A 23,611-nucleotide genomic window follows, 5' to 3' on the forward strand; every position below is an offset into this window, starting at 1 on the left:
TATACTGCTTCTTATAGATTGGTCGGGGTTGGGAGAAGAAAAAGGGCAAGGTGGAGGGGGCGGAGATGGGGCGGGAGGAGGCGCTGCAGAAGAGCCTGGTGGCGCTTGCCGCGCTGATGGCCGTCGTCGGGATCTGGACCTTCTCCCTCAAGAAGATGCTGACCACCTACGCCTTCGGGATCCTGGGGATCGCCGGGATTCTCTTGCCCGACTGGGAGTACTTCGACCGGGACTTCTCGCAGTGGTTCACGCCCATGCCCGCTCGGAGAACCCCGGCCACCGATCGGGCTCCCGGCAGCTGGAGGTCCGCTCTCGGTCTCTCTCCCTCTTTGAATCTCTTTTAAGGGTTCGTCGTGATTCGTACTTGGTTTGATTAATCTTTTCTTCCCCTTCTTAGCTCAAGATCTTTCGTTTTGGCCATTGTCGGACTGGGGATTAGGCTTGGAGATCCGATTTGTCTCAAGATTTCAGCTTGGAGTCAAATTCACCTCAATTGTCTGACCATAAACTTCGAAATCTAACTAGCACTAGTGTGAAATCCATAGTCGTCGATCTAATAGTCCGCGCTCCTTTTCGAGTGAAAAATTGAATGCTTCTCGTCAGAGAAGAAGCTTGTGGTCGCTTGATGTGGTACATAGGGATTGTCGCACAGCGTCGAACTAAGTTTGAAGTAGTGCTGATGGGATACTGTTGAAGATGTAGTGATGTGCTGAGAACAACAGAAAAAGAAGGGGATGAATTCACAAAATAATTAGTGGAACAAATGAGCAACCAGAATGATGTGGCGCATGTGCAAGATCATACATGTTCCACGAATGTAACTAATCTTTGCCAATCGTCTATATGGTTCGGTACAGAATGACTGGAAATATACATTTAGATGTTATGACTTGAGAATTAAGAGCTTCAGAATTCATTTGGTGCGTTTGGGTGTTTAACATGCAGATCTGAGCAGTCCTTCAAATATTAAGATGTCCAAGGCTAAGCTGCTGTCTTGACGTTTTTATTGATTTGGATAAGCAATTCCTTTTTTGTCATTGGTCAGTCAAACAATTACCTGTAAGCTAGCCACTTGTGCAGAAGTCAAACAATCATCAAGGTTCTTGTGGTGTGTAGAAATCTTAGATTGGCCTAGGATGATGGCTTACTAATTTTTAGATTTTTCCATGTTCTCCATGGGAATTTTTTGAGGAAGTAGTTAATGAAAAATTCAAGATTTACTGGAAATATATCATACATTTCTTATAGGATATTATCCACAAGTTTTTTTTTTTCTGCAAAGGGTAAATAATGAAGGCATAATTTCCACATGTTGTTTTGACTAGTTTCTGTTTTCTTTCACTCAAAATGGTATACTTTCTGCAGGAGATAGAAGTCATTCGATAAAAAGGAAAAATGAATGAGAAAGACGTTTTTGCTAATGTCTGCCAGTACGCTAACATAACAATTTTGTGAATGTCATGTAACATGATTAGTTCACTTTAGACTCACTTGGTTTGCTAGAGCACTTGTACTGATACAAGTTCACGCTACATAATATTGTGATCACTTGTGTTTTGAAAAGTTGTTTCCATGGTGGAAGTCTGAAACGCTTCCATGACTATGCACATATGTTTACATGCTAGGTGTTGTTTCCTTTGGCCTTTTTCTAAGCAGTAGGAAATGACGGATCAAAAAGACTAAATTAGTAAGATATCCTAATAAGATTGACAATATATAGAAAAAGACATGATATGTGATAGTTCAAACGATATCTAGTCAGTGATTTAAAAAGCGCTAGGCGCTAAAAGGCGCCAAGGTCCAAAAACGTCCAAGGCGCTAGGCGCTCGCCCGAGCGAAACGAGACGCTAAAATATAAAAATATATAATATAATTAATAAATATAATTATTTAAAATTTTAAAATAAAATATATTATTAAATTAAAAAAATCTATTAACAGTATTGAAAATTAATAATTTCAAATAAACCTAACAATATTAACAGTATACAGTATACTATTAACAGTTTACTGTATACTGTTAACAGAAGGAGAAGAAGAAAGTGTAAGGGGGTGCTGAGCCTGCTGATTGAGAAAAGAGGAAGCGGTAGCGGCAGCAGAGTGTAAGGAGGCAGCAGCGGCAACGGCGAGCAGCGGTAGGCGCGAGCGGCGATAGCGGTAGCGGGAGGCGCGAGCAGCGACAGTGGCAGCGTTTGCGAGCAGCGGGAGGCGCGAGCGGCGACAGAGGCAGCGTTTGCGAGCAGCGACAGCGGCGAGTAGCGAGATCGGGATTGGGAGCGGCAACAGCAGCGGTGAGGGTTAGGGTTGAGTTCTCACTTATATTGATTTTAGTTGGTTCGATTGAACCAACTAACCATCAGAGACCGAACCAGGACCGAACCAGACCTAAAATCCTAGTTCGGTCGTCTTGGTTAACCCAGGCGCTCGACCGAAGCGCCCAGCGCCTGGGCTCGGGCGAGCGCCCAGGCAGCGCCTGTTTGAAGCGTGCCGCCTGGGAGATTAGCGAGGCGCTCGGGCCTCGCCTCGCCTGAGCGCCTAGGCGAGCGCCCGAGCGACTTTTTAAATCACTGTATCTAGTAGAGAATATTTGTGCACTCAGCAAGTCCAGGAATACTAGAAGGAAGTGCATAAATGGACATGTTAAAGTATCTTCCTTTAAAATTTCAATTCACAAGTCACTGCAAGTAAAAGGAATTAGAAAAATCCAATGAACCTAAAATAGATTTTTAGAAACGCGGGGAAAAGTTGCTGATGATCCATGATGCACATTTAGTGTACTAGAGAGTGCATTGACTGAGAAGTCAATCATTTTGAACAGCAAAATATTTATGGTGTCTGCTAATTTGCTGATCTACACCAGTGTGACTTGAAGGCTTGTTGTTCTTTTGTTTCTGTATTAGAAGATTCACTCACTGAACTTTTCAAGATCCTTTGTGTGTTTGTCAACTTCTGGAAATACAAGGGTGATATATTGGTCATCAATGCACCAACTCCAATAGAATGATCTATGTTTTAGGAATCTGGTATCTGGTTTCACAGACAAATATATTGAATGCCTTTCCTATTCCTTTTGAAGGCATCCTAGCATATGATTGTTAATTTGTTTAAATATAGTGATTGAATTATGTTGTTCTAGGCCACTGCTTGATATATTTAAAAAGATTGACTGGTGATGTCTATGCTCAGGAGATTCCATAATAAAAAAAGTGTTTTGAATATTGGTTTTTATATGAAGGAGAAGCCGAGAAGGGTTGAGATCTGCCATATTTATTCAGTCTACTTTGCCAGATGGTTATGGCTTTATTTCCCATGTCAATTTCTTGGTTTCAGTTAATTAGATGCTTCTGCCTATATAACTTCTTGTAGTTTCTTGATTTTTAATGCTCGTACAACTTTCCTGCATCATCTGTAAAGTTTCTTCCCTCGTGAAGTTAGTCCATCATGGGCACATTAATTTTGTGAACCATGCGTTAATATTTGTTCATGCATGAAGCTTATCTTTTTAACTGGTTAATTAAATAATAACTATTGTTTTACCTCATGCAGATTTAAGTTATACCCTATAAGGGTGGCAATGATCACCCTGATCTACAGCTTTGGTCTGTACAAGTGGTGGATGTTCGTGTCAAGCTAGTCCCTCAGCTTGCTAGCTTATGAGGTGTCTACAATGCCTAATGTTGTTTCTCTTTCCAGATACTGCATCTTTTATAACCTTCCTTTTCATTCTTTGGTTTCAACAGGAGTGTTTTAGGATCAGGCCATGTTGTTCTTATTTTAATTATCGTGCATCAGGATTTGCCCCTAAGAAGACATGCAATCCAGTTTTAGTTGAACAATGTTATATTGTGACCCTGGCTTCGCATCACAACAAATTGATGTTTTTGGCTTGTTTGTTTTCCTTTTCTTCTTCATTATAATCCTTGCACTCGAGCCCAGTGGAGGACTTGGCTCATTATGATGATGTAGCAGATATCTTTCCCAAAGCTGGCTTAACTGGAGTGCTTCTCTGCTACGAGCACCGGGTTTGTAAAGGAACTCAGGATCATTTCATATTAGATACAACTTGAGGTAATAACATCAGGTCTGTAGCTTTCTTGTGCCATGTTGTCACAATTGATTCAAAAGCATGTGGTGTGCTTAGCTAACCAACAAAATTTAGATAGAACATCTGTTCTTCTGCATCTGTTGTGGCAACTTCAATAAATCTTTGTGTACACAAAAGTATTCAACATGTTTCTTAATATTATGATTCAGTTAGTACAGCTTAATCTGCCGTGAGACAAGTATTGATTACATCCCAAGAACTGTGGAGGTAATGGGGGACCTGGAGATGCTAATATAATTCTATGTCATCATGTGTTGCTTTTCCTGGTTAAGCTGTGTTTTGCTATGTGACTTCTCTTGCCAAAGAACTTTAACTTTCTTTGGAGTAAGCAACAGAAGTCAATCACATGAATGACTCCATATTTTCCCTTTGTAATAGAAAATGCAACAAAATGTAACAACTGCAGGAAAAGACCCATATTATATGCAAATGTTAAATCCAAGGTTTAAAGTTAGTGGTGTTACCTTTGTCAGTTCAAATTGAAGGTCTACCCCTCATGGAGTTCCACTGGAGATGGCGGAAACCCTAGTAGTTACAGGTCTCCACACATTATCTTGCACCAGACAATTCGATAGCTTCCTGGTTATAAGATGTGTCGTCGTCCCAATTCAATCTCTTTTGTATCCTCTGGTAGTCCTGCTTTTGAGTCACCTCAACTTGTTGCAACTGCTCCCACCGCTCCGTCCAGCCTTCACCTTCTAGCATCCGGATTACATCTGACATGATCGGACGGTCTTCCGGTGATGCTTGTGTGCATAGAAGAGCGATTTGGAACAACTTTTCGACTTCCAGAATGTCGTAATTCCTGTCTAGGTTGGGGTCAATAATGAGATCGAGTTGATTTTCCCGCCAAAGCTTTTTCACCTTTACAAGAACACACCAAATCAGTTAAACAGTTGTTGAACTGTAGCAACAGAAAAAAAAATTAAACAAACAAGTAATTATGTAGTGAAACTGACGACGGATTTGATTCATTGGTGACAATCAATACCTAATGAAGTAATATTATCTGAATAATGTACCACAAAAAGAACAAAAGACGTCATACTGAACCATCGCATAAATCATGTAATACTACTTGTAAAGCGAAAGAAAAAGTTCTTAGCAAACTAATCTTACTTTGTCAAGTAATAACACATCTCCATCCAATAGCGAAATATCTATAGCACGCTGCCCTGTGACAAGCTCAAGGAGCATGATTCCATAACCAAAAACATCTGTTTTGTTTGAGGACTTTCCAGTGGAAAGATACTCGGGTGCTATGTGACCCATCGTCCCCCGAACTCGAGTTGTCACTGAAGTTTTCCTCACATCCACCAACTTGGCCAAGCCAAAGTCACCGACAACCGCTTCAAAGTTCTCATCAAGCAAGATATTTGCAGCTTTTACATCACGGTGTATAATCTTGGGATTGCAATGTTCATGAAGGTATTCCAGTCCATGTGCTGTGCCCATAGCCACTTGTTTCCTTCTTGGCCAATCTAACACTGGCTCACCAGGTTTAAGTTCTGCACTAGTTCAAGCCATAATATGGTATTTTAGAAAGAGTAATGAGAGAATAAGTTACATCATCAATATAACATTCTAAAGATCTCACATCAGGAACGCAATTTAAATTGAAGCAAAAAAGATAAAATTTCTAGAATGAATTGGCATTGAATGTTATAGTATATAGAATGAATTAGCATAAAATGGGGTGCAAAGTACTCATTGGTATATATGGTGACTTGTAAGATTCATTGTTAAGCTATAGATGTAGATCATCAACTTTCAAGTCCTCACTAGTTAAAAGCATTCAGAAATCAAGTGATTGACGGAGTAGTACCTCGTAACTGATAGGCAACACTCAAATTTTGCATATAAGGATAAACAAGAAGTTGTTCTGTAGGTGTCGTACAGAAACCAATCAACCGCAAAAGATTTTTGTGAACAGCAACACTTATTAGGTCAACTTCACGTAAAAAAGCATCTTCCCCAGCACGATTGCCTTGATCAGTTAGCCGTTTTATGGCTACTTTGGAATTGTCTGAAAGTACTCCTAAGTATACCTTGCCGAAACCACCCTGTCCAAGAACATTTTTCTCGTTGAAGTCATCAGTTGCAATTTGTAATTCCCTCCATGAAAACCTCTTCAATTGTCCAAATTCGATTTTGCGGTCTGCTTCACCTATATAATTAGATATCAATGTCAGTCATCAGATATGGAGGTTTAGCACTAAGCAACCAATGGACTATGCAATACTTATGTAGAACTGTCTTGAGATTTCTAGTTAGATTTATAACTCAAACCATACAACGATGTCTCATATATGATTGACCAACAGATGAAGTACCAATTTGGTAAGCTAATTATTCTCCTAAACCACTCTTGTGATGCCTTGCTTTGCAAAAAGAAAGCAAAATGGAGGTTCATGAGGAACCTCAATGAGTAGCAAGCTAAAGGTGAAATCCAGTGGATAGAACAGATATGAAAAATGATCCAAATTGATTAAATGGTGAACTTAAAAATTTCATTTAAAGAGAAAAAACCTGCAACATCGACAAACAAATCATGTAGATAATCCTTCTTTCGGCTTCTCCAAAGAAGAAACAAAACAGTTGCCAATACAAGCCCTATACCTCCTCCAATACCTCCGAGCAACAATGTTCTCTTTGAATTATGAGATCCTCCTGTCAAGATTATGATGCAAAATATAAGAAATGCTCCAAAGAAGCTAAACAAAGAAATGTTATGATTGACACACTAAAGATAATAAAAATATATATTAAAAAACTGACAGTCAATGTGCTATACCTTGATCAAGTAAGTCGGATTCACATTGATTCAAGAGGTTTGCACCGCAACTAAGATTATTACCTGTAAAACTGATTAAGCACTGAAACTGGATTAACTGCCAAACACTGAGAACAAATACCAATCATGTTTCACCCTTATTCAAGAATAAAGAACATTTTCAATGTTCCAGCATCACAAAATGTGATTCACAATCTTAAGGTGAAGTTCTGCCTACTTGAATTTGGTCACTTGATATAGCTGCTTGGGTACGCCACCAGTGAGTTTGTTGTAAGCAAGATTACTGCCAACACACAGTAAATGAAGCAATCTGGTATTGCAAAAGAAGATATACAGAAGTAGGATACTGCACATATAGCTTATATACACAGTATTGAAACTTTGTAAAGGTTTAAAGTTTAAACACATTTCAGCTTAATATATGAAAAATACAACCCATATTTTCGATCACTGGAAACAGCACTTGCACTTACATATCAGTCAAGCTTCTGAGGGATGACAAAGAATCAGGAATTTTTCCATTTAAATGATTTTCACTTAAATCCCTGCATACATGTAAGCAAAGGGCAACACACACTTTAGATGAGGAGAAAGTAGCACTATATCTTGAATAATTATATCAAACAGGTGTTCCTGCATACATAAATTTTAGTTTAGGAAGCCTGCCAAGGGATGCTGGTATCTCTCCAGTAAACCGATTATTATGTAGGCTCAGGCGCGTCAACCTTGATAGGTTTGCGAGCTCTCCAGGAATATTACCTGTTATATTGTTACCCGAGAGCTCCCTGCATGGATGGTGCAATATCATAAGTTACTTCCAGAGGAAAGACATCAAAACAAAAGCAAATTGTTTCAATGGAAAGCAAATGAGAGAAATCTGGTGATTGGTAATATCGTAATACAATAAATAAGGATATGCTGCAGGGACACAGTGACAGATGAGTTCAATCAGATGAGTATATATGAAAAAAAAAAATCCATCCAAGTCGTTCGGTGTGCATATGGCTGTATCTTAAACTAAAATACTACCAATAAGGTATAACATAAAATGTCAGAATTCATCACATAATTATTTACTTACAGTACTTCAAGATATACAAGTTCTCCAACTTTAGGCGACAGGATTCCATTGAATCCCATTGAAGGCAGCATCCTGCAAATATATCAATGTAGAAATTTGTAATATCTGCGACCAATGATATAGCTATTTTATGAAGTTGAAGCATAATAAAGAAGATATTGTACACATCATAACAGATGAGCAGCCATGAGGGGAAAAAAAAAGAAAAGAAAAAAAGCAGAGCACAGAATTATCATGAGTTTAACTTACACTCCAATGACATTATTGTCACTGTCACACTGCACATTGTTCCATATGCATGGAGTAACTTGATTTTTGGCCCAAGCAGAAAGCCGGTTATCAATATCTTGAAGCTGCATCTTTATGTTATAAAGCACTTCTCCTGGTGAATATTAATAATTGTTATGCAGTTTTCACGAAAGTAGTAGCAACAAAATAGCATAAGAACTGACAATGCATAATTTCCTAGTGTCTACCTGAAACAATTTTTCCACCAGTTGCATGTTGAATCCATTATAAGTAATCATAAGCAATCAGACACTAGATATCCAACTGAATTTATCAATCAGACTACTAGATATCCAACAAAGCTATCTTCTGGATATGTGCATACAAATTTTTGCAAGTTTATTATCCATTACTGTAGTGCCTCCATAAAGACATTATAGCTAATGGACAGGTTTATCATCCTTGAAACTGACTCGATGATCATCAAAGAATACCTCCTGATGATCAAACTCCACCATGGGAAATCAGGAATTTTATGGCTGACATCTGTTACTACACTTCAAAATTCTAATCTTTTGTTTGTTTAGACTGCTTCTGGGAATGTAATAGGGCAGTCAATTGGGCTGCTACCAGGGAATGTTATAGGGCAGTAAATTGGACTGCTACCAGGGGAAGACAATTGCGGTCAATTGGACTTACTATCCATTTTGTATGATGACCTGCATAGGTCATATTGTAGACTATCTACTTCTTAATTAATTTTACTTTTTATAAAAAAAAAAAGCTTTTGAGGATAAGAACCAATGAGTTAAACAATCATTCTCAGAGAAAGGATGTGAGGCGAGGAGAATTGAAATTCTCGTGAGCCAATGGTAAATTTAACTAAAGGAGAACAACAAGGAAGAAATAGAGTATCTCTGGACCAGCATCAGTGAACGATGAGCGACAAGCAATGGATGAGAATTGCAAGGGGTCAACCACAAGAGAGTCCTTGACTGGGAGAGAAACCAAGAAGCATTTTTAGGAAAACCCTAAGCCATAGTTAGAAAAAAGAAGGAACAAACCACGTGAAAAGGAACAGTATGCATCCTGGATCATGCTTGGATTGCTATATACTGATTGGTATAAACTGATCCAGGAAAAATGGCAAACAAGATCTCCATATAATGGAGGGTGAGCTGATCCTAGAATACCGATCAACTAAGAAATTGTGAGACATTTGCTGCTTCATATCCGCAGAACTAGATCAAAAAACTAAATATTTTTCTGGTTTCATTTAATCCTACAGATGTAACATAACTGAGTGTTCCAACAGTCTAAGATTTTCAGCTTTCTGACAAAATGTGAGTGGTTTAGAAACCTCTAAGCAGCATAAGAATGGTGGTATAATACCCAATAGAAATTCTTATCATTTTCACCTCAGCTTTCACGGTAATCATGGGCTTGAACCCTGGCCTTCTTTTCTATGTTCATTTTCCTTAGTACTTCACTCAGGGTGTCATCCTCATATGCTTTGCGCAAAACCTGTTTTAACTTTTGGCTCATGATGTTGTTTTCACTCGAGTCCATGTGTGAAGCCAGTTGAACCTTCAACCAGCTTGCACATGAGTGGGGATGTTAGATCTGATATGTAATGTTGGGCCCTTCTCCACAAGCTTAATATCCTGGGCAAAATTGTCCCAAGAATCAGAACATCACTAGAAGTACAAGTTTGTACTCATTTTTTTTCAACAAAAGAACAAAATGTATAGATAAAGCTGGCAAATATCTTGAAAAAGAACAGAAGAAACAAGAAGTACTAGTACTGGAACAATAAACTGTATTCAAATCATACGACAAGAAAATTCATATGCAGGAATTGTCACATCAAACTGAACTGGAAAGGAAACAATAATAAGTTACCTGGACGATCAGATTGAACGCAAGAATACAGAGAGGCCAAAATCAGCATAAAGATCACCTTCATCTTGTCAGTAATCATCCAAATTTTGATTTGACAGACACTGGAAACTCTTCAGAAGGAAATATATAAGAAGCATGAGATGTGCTCAATTATCAAACAAGGAATAGTTGTACGTCCAAATGAAACAGCTATTACTACTGAAACCACTCATAATTGACAAACGAAGCATTGTGTCAAAGTTGTCAAGTATCAAAGAGATCATCTGAACAGATAAACCCAAATTTTATCCATCCAACAATTCAAACTGCATTATAAGTATGCCTACACCACGTTTCTGCTGACATCCATCAGTGCCTTTTGGAATTTAACTATCAAAATCAGATTCTATGCTATAACTCCATTTACGCGATTATGTATAGTCATCTTTTCTTTTTTGCAACCAAGCCATGCAAATCATTTACTGCTTTAGATTGGCATCTATGGCCAAAAATTGCATGCCATTGTAGTTCCATACGTTCATGATAAAATGCTAGTAACACAGAGAAGTTATTTACTTTGTTGGAAAAGAAAAATCTAAAAAGATCAGCAAAACTGAAATCATATGAAAAAGTTTTGGCATGAAGCCACCAATATGAATCAATCTGGAGCAATTCATTCCTACTTGTAGCTGTTGGACTGTCGATATTTTTGTTCAAAAAGATGCCCTTTCTTTGGACCTAGGGTGAAGTTGAACAGTGATTTCCATATGAACCATGTGTACTTAACGATTTTCCATTTTGTTTGCCTCTTTAGCCGCAGTACAATTAGGACCCTATTTTCTTACTTTGATAGATCCAAGATATTGGTTCTCTGAATCCAGAATTATTCGAAAACTGTTGAATCACTATGAATCAAGTGAGTCAAACAACCACATAGAGACGTGTTCAAGGCAAAATTAGAAGGAACAAAACCGAAGGATATGCAATGACCATCTTTCTTGTATGTGACTATTATCCTTAGATAGCTGTCTAATAGCATAAGGACCACACGATTATGCGTCGAAATTTCACAATTGCAATACATTTGTTCTAACATTTCATCTTCATAACACACCCTACACACTTGATTTTTGCCTAAAATCTTCAGAAATCAGTGGCAAGTTTATATAATAAGGATGGTCCAGCAGTATTACAATGTAAATCAATTGGTATTGCTACCGAAATGTTCTCAGTTTTCCTTTTTTTCTTTTCAGATCATGGATGGACAATTTCTCCAGTATGTTAAATTATTTAATATGCTGTACCCAATGTTTCCTCTCAGGACGAATGCAAAAATTGTCAGTTTGATGTAAAAATTATGCTTGTCATACAAGAGTTTGTTCCATAAATTTAGCTGCTAAAAGTGTAGAACAAAAAGGGAGGACGTTGCCTTAGAAGCACAGAAGGAGTTAAGTTTTACAGAAAGATTCTATAACAAAATAAACAATGTCCCAACATGTTATTCAAGAAAAATCCATCCATATAACCATGAAAGGAGGTCTGCAAGTAGATTTACCAGGAAGAAAGCAGATATCTTTTGCCGGGAAGAGCAACAACATATAATAATTTAGGTGGACTTGGGGAGTCCTGCTGCAGAAAAACAAAGTAGGAACCCCCAGAAATAACAAAGAATTTAGTTATGTGTTTATGAGAATTTCAAACAGAAGATACAGGAAACAATATACCGAGCATGGCCGAAGGGTGCACAGGCGAGGAGGAGCTTCGATTATTGCAGAAGAAAGGCAACATAAGAGAGGGAAGTCTTGCCAAGCTAGAGTCAGACCAAGCTTCTGGGCTATCTGCAGCTGGAAAATGCCACCAAGAACCACTGAGTCCAAGTGGGACCAGCGAGGATGGAGATAGCAAGTTGGATTGGTCAAAATCTTGAGTGGAACGAAGTTTCCTGAGATAAAAATGCTCGCCGTGTCACAATATCATAAGAAGCAGATGAGTGAGTCAACTCGTGCAAAGGTCACGCAACCCGTGTCCTAACAAGTAGATGCTGCTTCATCCACTTGTGTGACATCAACCAAGTGCCCTCCGCCAACCTATATGATCCCAAATTCTGCAGAGATGGAGCGAGTAAATTTTGCCTGTCGAAAGGAATGACCTTTGGGTAAAATCGAGTACAGCGGAGGGGAGGAGACTGGTGGTAACGGCAGAGCCCTGGAAGCTTGCAGCCACTCACATGGACCTCATCCGCTGTGCTGGCCACCCTTTCAACCGAGGGTTGGCGATCCGGAGCAGGACGATCGAAACCTATAGATGAAGAGTTTCGATTTGTTGGGGAATGCAATTCTTTTGATCCGTCTTTCCTAAGTTAAAGCGTTTAGGTAAAGTAATCTAAATCCTTGTTCTACAGAAAGGTAATCTGACCGAGATGCCCGCCGTGATGATGTCATGTGACGCTTCCTTTAGGTCAGGCCCGGGCGGTGAACAGGGGATCCTGCTCCGCCTCGACGGCACCTCTACATTGAAGCGGACGCCACCAACCGACGAACACGATCTCGAAGGTAGACCACCGCCCCCGCCGGCAGCCTTCGTCCTTCCATCACCCACTCCTGTGTCCCTCACGAGCTTGGACCGCTCCCGCACCCTCCTCCTACTCACCTCCGCACCCGACGGCCTCCTTACTCGGCTTTTGGCATCTCCTTGTCGCTTGATGTTCCCTCTGTCTCCTACGACTGGTGATGTGAAGAGATATGCGAAGGAGAAGACAGAGTTGATCCATGTCTTGGTAAATGGTAGCAGACTATGAGACCTTTCAAAGATCACCCACGTAATCTCGACATCTCTCAGCAAAGCTCTCTACCTCCATGAGAGATTCCGCAAGCACATTACTGACGAGAATTATAACTTTTCCAAGCAGCTCTGCATAGTATAACGTAGCAGAGAGCACTCTAATGGATATGTGAACGAACAGTAAGAGCGGCTAATTACGTATTATCGCTTGTTAGATCCATATTATACGCAAATGTTAAATCCAAGGTTTAAAGTTAGTAGTGTTACCTTTGTCAGTTCAAATTGAAGGTCTACCCCTCCTGGAGTTCCACCGGAGATGGCGGAAACCCTAGTAGTTACAGGTCTCCACACATCATCTTGCACCAGACAATTCGATAGCTTCCTGGTTATACGATGTGTCGTCGTCCCAATTCAATCTCTTTTGTATCCTCTGGTAGTCCTGCTTTGGAGTCACCTCAACTTGTTGCAACTGCTCCCACCGCTCCGTCAAGCCTTCACCTTCTAGCATCCGGATTACATCTGACATGATCGGACGGTCTTCCGGTGATGCTTGTGTGCATAGAAGAGCGATTTGGAACAACTTTTCGACTTCCAGAATGTCGTAATTCTTGTCTAGGTTGGGGTCAATAATGAGTTCGAGTTGATTTTCCCGCCAAAGCTTTTTCACCTTTACAAGAAAAGAACACACAAAATCAGTTAAACAGTTGTTGAACTGTAGCAACAGAAAAAAAATTAAACAAACAAGTAATTATGTAGTGAAACTGATTCGATTCGTTGGTAACAATCAATACCTAATGAAGTAATATTATCTGAATAATGTACCACAAAAAGAAGAAAAGATATCATGCTGAACCAATCGCATAAATCATGTAATACTACTTGTAAAGCGAAAGAAAAAGTTCTTAGCAAACTAATCTTACTCTGTCAAGTAATAACACATCTTCATCCAATAACGAAATATCTATAGCACGCTGCCCTGTGACAAGCTCAAGGAGCATGATTCCGTAACCAAAAATATCTGTTTTGTTTGAGGACTTTCCAGTGGAAAGATACTCGGGTGCTATGTGGCCCATCGTCCCCCGAACTCGAGTTGTCACCGAAGTCTTTCTCACATCCACCAACTTGGCCAAGCCAAAGTCACCGATAACCACTTCAAAGTTCTCATCAAGCAAGATATTTGCAGCTTTTACATCACGGTGTATAATCTTGGGATTGCAATGTTCATGAAGGTATTCCAGTCCATGTGCTGTGCCCATAGCCACTTGTTTCCTTCTTGGCCAATCTAACACTGGCTCACCAGGTTTAAGTTCTGCACTAGTTCAAGCCATAATACGGTATTTTAGAAAGAGTAATGAGAGAATAAGTTACATCATCAATATAACATTCTAAAGATCTCACATCAGGAACGCAATTTAAATTGAAGCAAAAAAGGTAAAATTTCTAGAATGAATTGGCATTGAATGTTATAGTATATAGAATGAATTAGCATAAAATGGGTTGCAAAGTACTCATTGGTATATATGGTGACTTGTAAGATTCATTGTTAAGCTATAGATGTAGATCATCAACTTTCAAGTCCTCACTAGTTAAAAGCATTCAGAAATCAAGTGATTGACGGAGTAGTACCTCGTAACTGATAGGCAACACTCAAATTTTGCATATAAGGATAAACAAGAAGTTGTTCTGTCGGTGTCATACAGAAACCAATCAACCGCAAAAGATTTTTGTGAACAGCAACACTTATTAGGTCAACTTCACGTAAAAAAGCATCTTCCCCAGCACGATTGCCTTGATCAGTTAGCCGTTTTATGGCTACTTTGGAATTGTCTGAAAGTACTCCTACGTATACCTTGCCGAAACCACCCTGTCCAAGAACATTTTTCTCGTTGAAGTCATCAGTTGCAATTTGTAATTCCCTCCATGAAAACCTCTTCAATTGTCCAAATTCGATTTTGTAGTCTGCTTCACCTATATAATTAGATATCAATGTCAGTCATCAGATATGGAAGTTTAGCACTAAGCAACCTGTGGACTATGCAATATTTATGTAGAACTGTCTTGAGATTTCTAGTTAGATTTATAACTCAAACCATACAACGATGTCTCATATATGATTGACCAACAGATGAAGTACCAATTTGGTAAGCTAATTATTCTCCTAAACCACTCTTGTGATGCCTTGCTTTGCAAAAAGAAAGCAAAATGGAGCTTCATGAGGAACCTCAATGATTAGCAAGCTAAAGGTGAAATCCAGTGGATAGAACAGATATGAAAAAAGATCCAAATTAATTAAATGGTGAACTTAAAAAATTCATTTAAAGAGAAAAAACCTGCAACATCAACAAACAAATCATGTAGATAATCCTTCTTCCGGCTTCTCCAAAGAAGAAATAAAACAGTTGCCAATACGAGCCCTATACCTCCTCCAATACCTCCGAGCAACAATGTTCTCTTTGAATTATGGGATCCTCCTGTCAAGATTATGATGCCAAAAATAAGGAATGCTCCGAAGAAGCTAAACAAAGAAATGTTATGATTGACACACTAAAGATAATAAAAATATATATTAAAAAACTGATAGTCAATGTGCTATACCTTGATCAAGTAAGTCGGATTCACATTGATTCGAGAAGTTTGCACCGCAACTAAGATAGTTACCTGTAAAACTGATTAAGCACTGAAACTGGATTAACTGCCAAACACTGAGAATAATACCAATCATGTTTCGCCCTTATTCAAGAATAAAGAACATTTTCAATGTTCCAGCATCACAAAATGTGATTCACAATCTTAAGGTGAAGTTCTGCCTACTTGAATTTGGTCACTTGATATAGCTGCTTGGGTACGCCACCAGTGAGTTTGTTGTAAGCAAGATTACTGCCAACACACAGTAAATGAAGCAATCTGGTATTGCAAAAGAAGATATACAGAAGTAGGATACTGCACATATAGCTTATATACACAGTATTGAAACTTTGTAAAGGTTTAAACACATTTCAGCTTAATATATGAAAATTACAACCCATATTTTCGATCACTGGAAACAGCACTTGCACTTACATATCAGTCAAGCTTCCGAGGGATGACAAAGAATCAGGAATTTTTCCATTTAAATGATTTTCACTTAAATCCCTGCATACATGTAAGCAAAGGGCAACACACACTTCAGATGAGGAGAAAGTAGCACTATATCTTGAATAATTATATCAAACAGGTGTTCCTGCATACATAAATTTTAGTTTAGGAAGCCTCCCAAGGGATGCTGGTATCTCTCCAGTAAACCGATTATTCTGTAGTTTCAGGCTCGTCAACCTTGATAGGTTTCCGAGCTCTCCAGGAATATTACCTGTTATATTGTTACCCGAGAGCTCCCTGTATGGATGGTGCAGTATCATAAGTTACTTCCAGAGGACAGACATCAAAACAAAAGCAAATTGTTTCAATGGAAAGCAAATGAGAGAAATCTGGTGATTGATAATATCATAATACAATAAATAAGGATATGCTGCAGTGACACAGTGAGAGATGAGTATATATGGAAAAAAAAAATCCATCCAAGTAGTTCGGTGTGCATATGGCTGTATCTTAAACTAATATACTACCAATAAGGTATAACATAAAATGTCAGAATTCATCACATAATTATTTACTTACAGTACTTCAAGATATACAAGTTCTCCAACTTTAGGCGACAGGATTCCATTGAATCCCATTGAAGGCAGCATCCTGCAAATATATCAAAGTAGAAATTTGTAATATCTGCGACCAATGATATAGCTATTTTATGAAGTTGAAGCATAATAAAGAAGATATTGTACACATCATAACAGATGAGCAGCCATGAGGGGAAAAAAAAAGAAAAGAAAAAAAGCAGAGCTCAGAATTATCATGAGTTTAACTTACACTCGAATGACATTGATATTGCTATCGTCACACTGCACGTTGCTCCATGTGCATGGACTAACTTGATTAGGGGCCCAAGTAGAAAGCTGGTTATCAGTATCTTGAAGCTGTATTTTTATCTCATAAAGCACTACTTCTGGTGAATATTAATAATTGTTATACAGTTTTCAGAAAAGTAGTAGCAACAAAATAGCAAAAGAACTGACAATGAATAATTTCCTAGTATCTACCTGAAACAAATTTTCCACCAGTTGCATGTTGCATCCATTATAAGTAATCATAAGCAATCAGACACTAGATATCCAACTGAATTTATCAAACAGACTACTAGATATCCAACAAAGCTATCTTCTGGATACATGCATACAAATTTCTGCAAGTTTATTATCCATTACTGTAGTGCCTCCAGAAAGACATTATAGCTAATGGACATGTTTCTCATCCTTGAAACTGACTCGATGATCATCAAAGAATGCCTCCTAATGATCAAACTCCACCATGGGATTAGGAATTTTATGGCTGACATCTGTTTCTACACTTCAAAATTCTAATCTTTTGTTTGTTTATATACTGCTTCTGGTAATGTAATAGAGCAGTCAATTGGGCTGCTACCAGGGAATGTTATAGGGCAGTCAATTGGACTGCTACTAGGGGAAGACAATTGCGGTCAATTGGACTTACTATCCATTTTGTATGATGACCTGCACAGGTCATATTGTAGACTATCTACTTCTTAATTAATTTTACTTTTTATAAAAAAAAAAAAGCTTTTGAGGATAAGAACCAATGAGTTAAACTATCATTTTCAGAGAAAGGACCTGAGGCGAGGAGCATTGAATTCTCCTAAGCCGATGGTAAATTTGTCTAAAGGAGAACAACAAGGAAGAAATAAAGCATCTGGACCAGCATCAGTGAATGATGAGCGGCAGGCAATGGATGAGAATTGCAAGGGTCAACCACAAGAGAGTCCTTGACTGGGAGAGAAACCAAGAAGCATTTTTAGGATAACCCTAAGCCATAGTTAGAAAAAAGAAGGAACAAACCATGTGAAAAGGAACAGTATGCATCCTGGTTCATGCTTGGATTGCTAGATACTGATTGGTATAAACCGATACAGGAAAAATGGCAAACAAGATCTCCCTATAACGGAGGGTGAGCTGATCCTAGAATACCAATCAACTAAGAAATTGTAAGACATTGGCTGCATGATATCCGCAGAACTAGATCAAAAACTAAATATTTTTCTGGTTTCAGTTAATCCTACAGAAGTAACATAACTGAGTGTTCCAACAGTCTAAGATTTTCAGCTTTTTAACAAACTGTGAGTGGTTTAAAGCCCACCGAGAAGCATAAGAATGGTGGCATAATACCCAATATAAATTCTTATCATTTTCACCTCAGCTTTCACGGTAATCATGGGCTTGAACCCTGGCCTTCTTTTCTATGTCCATTTTCCTTAGTACTTTACACAGGGTTTCATCCTCATATGCTTTGTGCAAAACCTGTTTAACTTTTGGCTCGTGATGTTGTTTTCACTCGAGACCATGTGTGAAGCCAGTTAAACCTTCAACCAGCTTGCACATAAGTGGGGATGTTAGATCTGATATGTAATGTTGGGCCCTTCTCCACAAGCTTAATATCCTGGGCAAAATTGTCCCAAGAATCAGAACATCACTAGAAGTACAAGTTTGTACTCATTTTTTTTCAACAAAAGAACAAAATGTATAGATAAAGCTGGCAAATATCTTGAAAAAGAACAGAAGAAACAAGAAGTACTAGTACTGGAACAATAAACTGTATTCAAATCATACGACAAGAAAATTCATATGCAGGAATTGTCACATCAAACTGAACTGGAAAGGAAACAATAATAAGTTACCTGGACGATCAGATTGAACGCAAAAATACAGAGAGGCCAAAATCAGCATAAAGATCACCTTCATCTTGTCAGTAATCATCCAAATTTTGATTTGACAGACACTGGAAACTCTTCAGAAGGAAATATATAAGAAGCATGAGATGTGCTCAATTATCAAACAAGGAATAGTTGTACGTCCAAATGAAACAGCTATTACTACTGAAACCACTCATAATTGACAAAAGAAGCATTGTGTCAAAGTTGTCAAGTATCAAAGAGATCATCTGAACAGATAAACCCAAATTTTATCCATCCAACAATTCAAACTGCATTATAAGTATGCCTACACCACGTTTCCGCTGACCTCCATCAGTGCCTTTTTACACGATTATGTATAGTCATCTTTTCTTTTTTGCAACCAAGCCATGCAAATCATTTACTGCTTTAGATTGGCAACTATGGCCAAAAATTGCATGTCATTGTAGTTCCATACCTTCAAGATTATCGATAAAATGCTAGTAACACAGAGAAGTTATTTACTTTGTTGGAAAAGAAAAATCTAAAAAATCAGCAAAACTGAAATCATACGAAAAAGTTTTGGCATGAAGCCACTAATATGAATCAATCTGGAGAAATTCGTTCCTACATGTAGCTGTTGGACTGTCGATATTTTTGTTCAAAAAGATGCCTTTTCTTTGAACCTAGGGTGAAGTTGAATAGTGATTTCCATATGAACCCTGTGTACTTGATGATTTTCCATTTTGTTTGCCTCTTTAGCCGCAATACAATTAGGACCCTATTTTCTTACTTCGATAGATCCAAGATATTGGTTCTCTGAATCTAGAATTATTCGAAAACTGTTGAATCACTATGAATCAAGTGAGCTAAACAACCACATAGAGACGTGTTTAAGGCAAAATTAGAAGGAACAAAACCAAAAGACATATAATGACCATCTTTCTTGTATGTGACTGGTATCCTTTGGTAGCTGCCTAATAGCATAAGGACCACACGATTATGCACCGAAATTTCACAATTGCAATACATTTGTTCTAACATTTCATCCTCATAACACGCCCTACACACTTGATTTTTGTCTAAAATCTTCAGAAATCAGTGGCAAGTTTATATAAGGATGGTCCTGCAGTATTACAATGTAAATCAATTGGTACTGCTGCCGAGATGTTCTCAGTTTTTCGTTTTTCTCTTTTCAGATCATGGATGGACAATTTCTCCAGTACGTTAAATTATTTAAGATGCTGTACCCTATGTTTCCTCTCAGGACGAATGGAAAAATTGTCAGTTTGATGTAAAAAATTATGCTTGTCATACAAGAGTTTGTTCCATAAACTTTAGCTGCTAAAAGGGTAGAACAAAAAGGGAGGACGTTGCCTTAGAAGCACAGAAGGAGTTAAGTTTTACAAAAAGACTCTATAACAAAATAAACAATGTCCCAACATGTTATTCAAGAAAAATCCATCCATATAACCACGAAAGGAGGTCTGTAAGTAGATTTACCTGGAAGAAAGCAGAGATCTTTTGCTGGGAAGAGCAACAACATCCAATAATTTAGGTGGACCTGGGGAGTCCTTCTGCAGAAAAACAAAGTAGGGAGGGACCCCAGGAAACAACAAAGAATTTAGTTAAGTGTTTATGGGAATTTCAAACAGAAGATACTGGAAACAATATACCGAGCTTGGCCGAAGGGTAAGGTGCACAGGGAAGGTGGAGCTTCGATTATTGCAGAAGAAAGACAACACAAGAGAGGGAAGACTCGCCAAGCTAGAGTCAGACCAAGCTTCTGGGCTATCTACAGCTGGAAAATGCTACCAAGAATCCACCGAGTCCAAGTGGGACCAGCGAGAGGATGGTGATAGCAAGTTGGATTGGTCAAAATCTTGGGTGGACCGAAGTTTCCCGAGATAAATGCTCCTCGTGTCACAATATCATAAGAAGCAGCTGAGTGAGTCAACTCGTGCAAAGGTCACGCAACCCGTGTCCTAAAAAGTACATGCTGCTTCATCCACCTGTGTGACATCAACCAAGTGACCTCCGCCAACGTATCCGATCCCAAATTCTGCAGAGATGGAGCGAGTAAATTTTGCCCGTCCGAAGGAATTACCTTTGGGTAAAGTCGAGTACAGCGGAGGGGACGCAAGGAGACTGGTGGTAACGGCAGAGCCCTGGAAGCTTGCAGCCACTCACATGGATCTCACCCGCTGTCCTGGCCACCCTTTCAGCCGAGGGTTGGCGATACGGAGCAGGACGATCGAAACCTATAGATGAAGAGTTTCGATTTGTTGGGGAATGCAATTCTTTTGATCCGTCTTTCCTAAGTTAAAGCTTTTAGGTAATGTAATCTAAATCCTTGTTCTAGAGAAAGGTGATCTGACCGAGATGCCCGCTGTGATGATGTCATGTGACGCTTCCTTTAGGTCAGGCCCGGGCGGTGAACAGGGGATCCTGCTCCGCCTCGACGGCACCTCTACATTGAAGCGGACGCCACCAACCGACGAACACGATCTCGAAGGTAGACTACCGCCCCCGCCGCCGGCCTTCGTCCTTCCATCACCCACTCCTGTGTCCCTCGCGAGCTTGGACCGCTCCCGCTCCCGCACCCGACGGCCTCCTTACTCGGCTTTTGGCGTCTCCTTGTCGCTTGATGTTCCCTCTGTCTCCTACGACAGGTGATGTGAAGAGACTTGCGAAGGAGAAGACAGAGTTGATCCATGTCTTGGTAAATGGTAGCAGACTATGAGACCTTTCAAAGACCTATCATCAAAGCTCTCCCTCCATGACAGATTCCACAAGCACAATGCTAACGAGAATTATAACTTATCTAAGCACTTTGCTATCTCAGCATAGCATAACGTAGCAGAGAGCACTCTAATGGATAAGTGAACGAAAGAATTTTTAGATATCTCACTTATTGGATTTAAAAAATTTATATTAGAATCTTCGTCAACTAAAAATATAATTAAAACTTTTTAATCGATTATTATGATGATAATGGATAATGGTACAATCACAGCTCACAAAACTAAGTCCCAAGGTTCTTGAGACGTTTCCCACGCTAGTATTATATGAGATTAAGGGAGGGGTATTCGTGTGTGCGGTGTGCCTCAACGAGTTCGAGAATGATGAGGGCCTCCTCCCTCATTACAGTTACGTCTTTCACTTGGACTATCTTGATGCTTAGCTCTCCTCCCATATAATTTACTCCATCTGTCATGTCAACCTCATCGAACAAGCCACCAATAACAACCTCAACTTACTACCTATAGCTATCAGTACTAAAACGCAACGGGTCTTCAACTCGAAACCGTTGTCCCACCATAGGATTATATTACCATTGTCGTGGATCCACAACAATGGCGATGAAAGAGGAGCGAAAAGATGCAACCATGTAATTGGCACAAATTGGAAGCAAGGGGCGGGTGACCCAGTTGTGATCCAAGCAACCTCTGATGAAGTTCTCGCGATTCGGGCGACACCAAGGCATTGCCTCACTGCCCCATTGACTCAAATGCAAAGTAGCGTCAGATGAGAAAGAGGAGGGAGAGCGACAAGCGAAGGGTGTATCGATCGATGTCATCCACCAACCAAACCTCAGAATGTTCGATTGAATGAGACCATGTGAGCTTCGTCGCCCACCACTTAGATCACGACTGGGCCACCCGCCTCTAGCTTCTAATACGTGCTAATTTCATGATTGCCTACTTTCGCTCCTCTTTCATCGCCACCACTGTGGGTTCACGACAATGGTGACATGATCTTGTGGTGAGGTAGTAATTTTAAGCTGAAGACTCGTCGTATATATAGCAAGGGTGGTTATGGGTAGCAGGTCAAGGTTGTCATTAGTGACTTGCTCGACAAGGTCAACACAATAGATGGGGTGGGAGGCGAGATTGGTGTCAATGCAGCTTGGAAGACATGGCTACAACGAGGGAGGAGGCGAAGCTCTTTATCATCCTCGAACTCACTGAGACACACCGCACACTCAAGTGCCCATTTCTTCATCTTCAACCCCTTAACCTCATAGTATATACCAACATGGGAAACGTCTTAAGGACCTCGGGATTCAACCATTACTATTGCTATGTCACCTACGATACAATGATGTCATCGTCCGTTATCATCACAATAGTCAATTAAGAAATTGTAATTAGAGTATAATAAAAAATAATTAAAATGTTAAAATTATCATTTTATTTATTATTTGTATATTATTCTATGTATTTTTTGTTGATAAAACCGATGACATTAAGATAAATAAAATTAACTATTTTACTTTCATAACTATAAATATTCCAACGTAAATTAAAAAAATTACAGATTAGAGTACTAAAAAGATGTAACTATAAGCAGCATTACCTTTTTCTTCGTATCAAAATACTGATTAAAAAGATCTGATTTTTTGGCCAAAAAAACTGGGTCATAATTGTTAGCTTTTCTATGATCCACTTGAGTTTAATTTAATATTTGTACATTACTTTAAACACATAATTGTTGCCTCATCTGATTTGAGAAAGCCTTAAAGCTAGCTTGTCTTGTATCATATAGAAATGTTGGCTCCATCAAATTTGAGGATGAAAGCATACAGATGAGAGCATGAGAAACACTGTAACAGGTGATTCCACATACTATTCATGACAAAAGACAACATAGCTTATAACACAATATTTTGTGATTTACGCAACTAAACCAGAGACTAATGAATGACCTGGAGAATCATTTACAACTTCTCCCTAGCAAACAACCAGGTGATTCCACATACTATTCATGACAAAAGACAACATAGCTTATAACACAATATTTTGTGATTTACGCAACTAAACCAGAGACTAATGAATGACCTGGAGACTCATTTACAACTTCTCCCTAGCAAACAACCATCAAAAAGCAGCAAACAAAGAGAGAGAGAGAGAGAGAAAGAGAGAGAGAGAGAGATTGCAGGATGTAAATGAGTGCTTCCACCAC

General features: G+C 39.0%; 3 protein-coding genes across 14 annotated transcripts; 1 reads left to right on the top strand and 2 right to left on the bottom strand.

Moving 5' to 3' along the window:
• Nucleotides 1-2: 2 nt before the first annotated feature.
• On the top strand, nt 3-4,102 carry LOC103976706 (signal peptidase complex-like protein DTM1). 2 transcript variants are annotated; one of them, XM_009392009.3, is made up of 3 exons: nt 3-304; nt 3,547-3,658; nt 3,741-4,102. In XM_009392009.3, exons 1-2 carry the CDS (start codon nt 66-68, stop codon nt 3,632-3,634), a joined length of 327 nt encoding a protein of 108 aa, XP_009390284.2. In that variant the 5' UTR covers nt 3-65; the 3' UTR covers nt 3,635-3,658; nt 3,741-4,102. The 2 variants fall into 2 exon arrangements, with proteins under 2 accessions (XP_009390284.2, XP_064996272.1); XM_065140200.1 differs by having other exon boundaries at nt 3,547-4,102.
• Nucleotides 336-12,237, bottom strand: LOC103976821 (LRR receptor kinase SERK2). Of its 11 annotated transcripts, none has more exons than XR_010494570.1 (14): nt 11,814-12,237; nt 11,645-11,718; nt 10,111-10,220; nt 8,230-8,362; nt 7,981-8,052; nt 7,541-7,684; nt 7,373-7,444; nt 7,117-7,209; nt 6,900-6,970; nt 6,635-6,775; nt 5,931-6,272; nt 5,225-5,613; nt 4,570-4,969; nt 336-709 (listed from the first exon to the last, which is right to left on the bottom strand). XR_010494570.1 is itself a non-coding variant. In XM_065140198.1 (14 exons), exons 5-14 carry the CDS (start codon nt 8,337-8,339, stop codon nt 4,655-4,657), a joined length of 1,749 nt encoding a protein of 582 aa, XP_064996270.1. In that variant the 5' UTR covers nt 8,340-8,362; nt 9,627-9,872; nt 10,111-10,220; nt 11,645-11,718; nt 11,814-12,237; the 3' UTR covers nt 4,223-4,654. The 11 variants fall into 11 exon arrangements, 8 of the variants coding, with proteins under 8 accessions (XP_064996270.1, XP_064996267.1, XP_064996265.1 ...); XR_010494569.1 differs by lacking the exon at nt 336-709 and adding an exon at nt 4,223-4,472; XR_010494568.1 differs by lacking the exon at nt 336-709 and adding an exon at nt 4,223-4,505.
• Nucleotides 12,238-13,036: 799 nt separating this feature from the next.
• LOC135631983 (LRR receptor kinase SERK2-like) lies at nt 13,037-21,424 on the bottom strand. The gene is made up of 14 exons (XM_065140191.1): nt 21,025-21,424; nt 20,323-20,907; nt 20,150-20,223; nt 18,653-18,762; nt 16,774-16,909; nt 16,525-16,596; nt 16,099-16,242; nt 15,931-16,002; nt 15,682-15,774; nt 15,466-15,536; nt 15,201-15,341; nt 14,497-14,838; nt 13,791-14,179; nt 13,037-13,537 (listed from the first exon to the last, which is right to left on the bottom strand). The coding sequence occupies exons 4-14, from the start codon at nt 18,729-18,731 to the stop codon at nt 13,223-13,225; spliced, it is 1,854 nt and encodes a 617-aa protein (XP_064996263.1). The 5' UTR covers nt 18,732-18,762; nt 20,150-20,223; nt 20,323-20,907; nt 21,025-21,424; the 3' UTR covers nt 13,037-13,222.
• Between the last annotated feature and the right edge of the window lie 2,187 nt (nt 21,425-23,611).

Source organism: Musa acuminata, chromosome BXJ3-2 (assembly GCF_036884655.1).
Source record: "Musa acuminata AAA Group cultivar baxijiao chromosome BXJ3-2, Cavendish_Baxijiao_AAA, whole genome shotgun sequence".
NCBI lineage: Eukaryota > Viridiplantae > Streptophyta > Magnoliopsida > Zingiberales > Musaceae > Musa > Musa acuminata.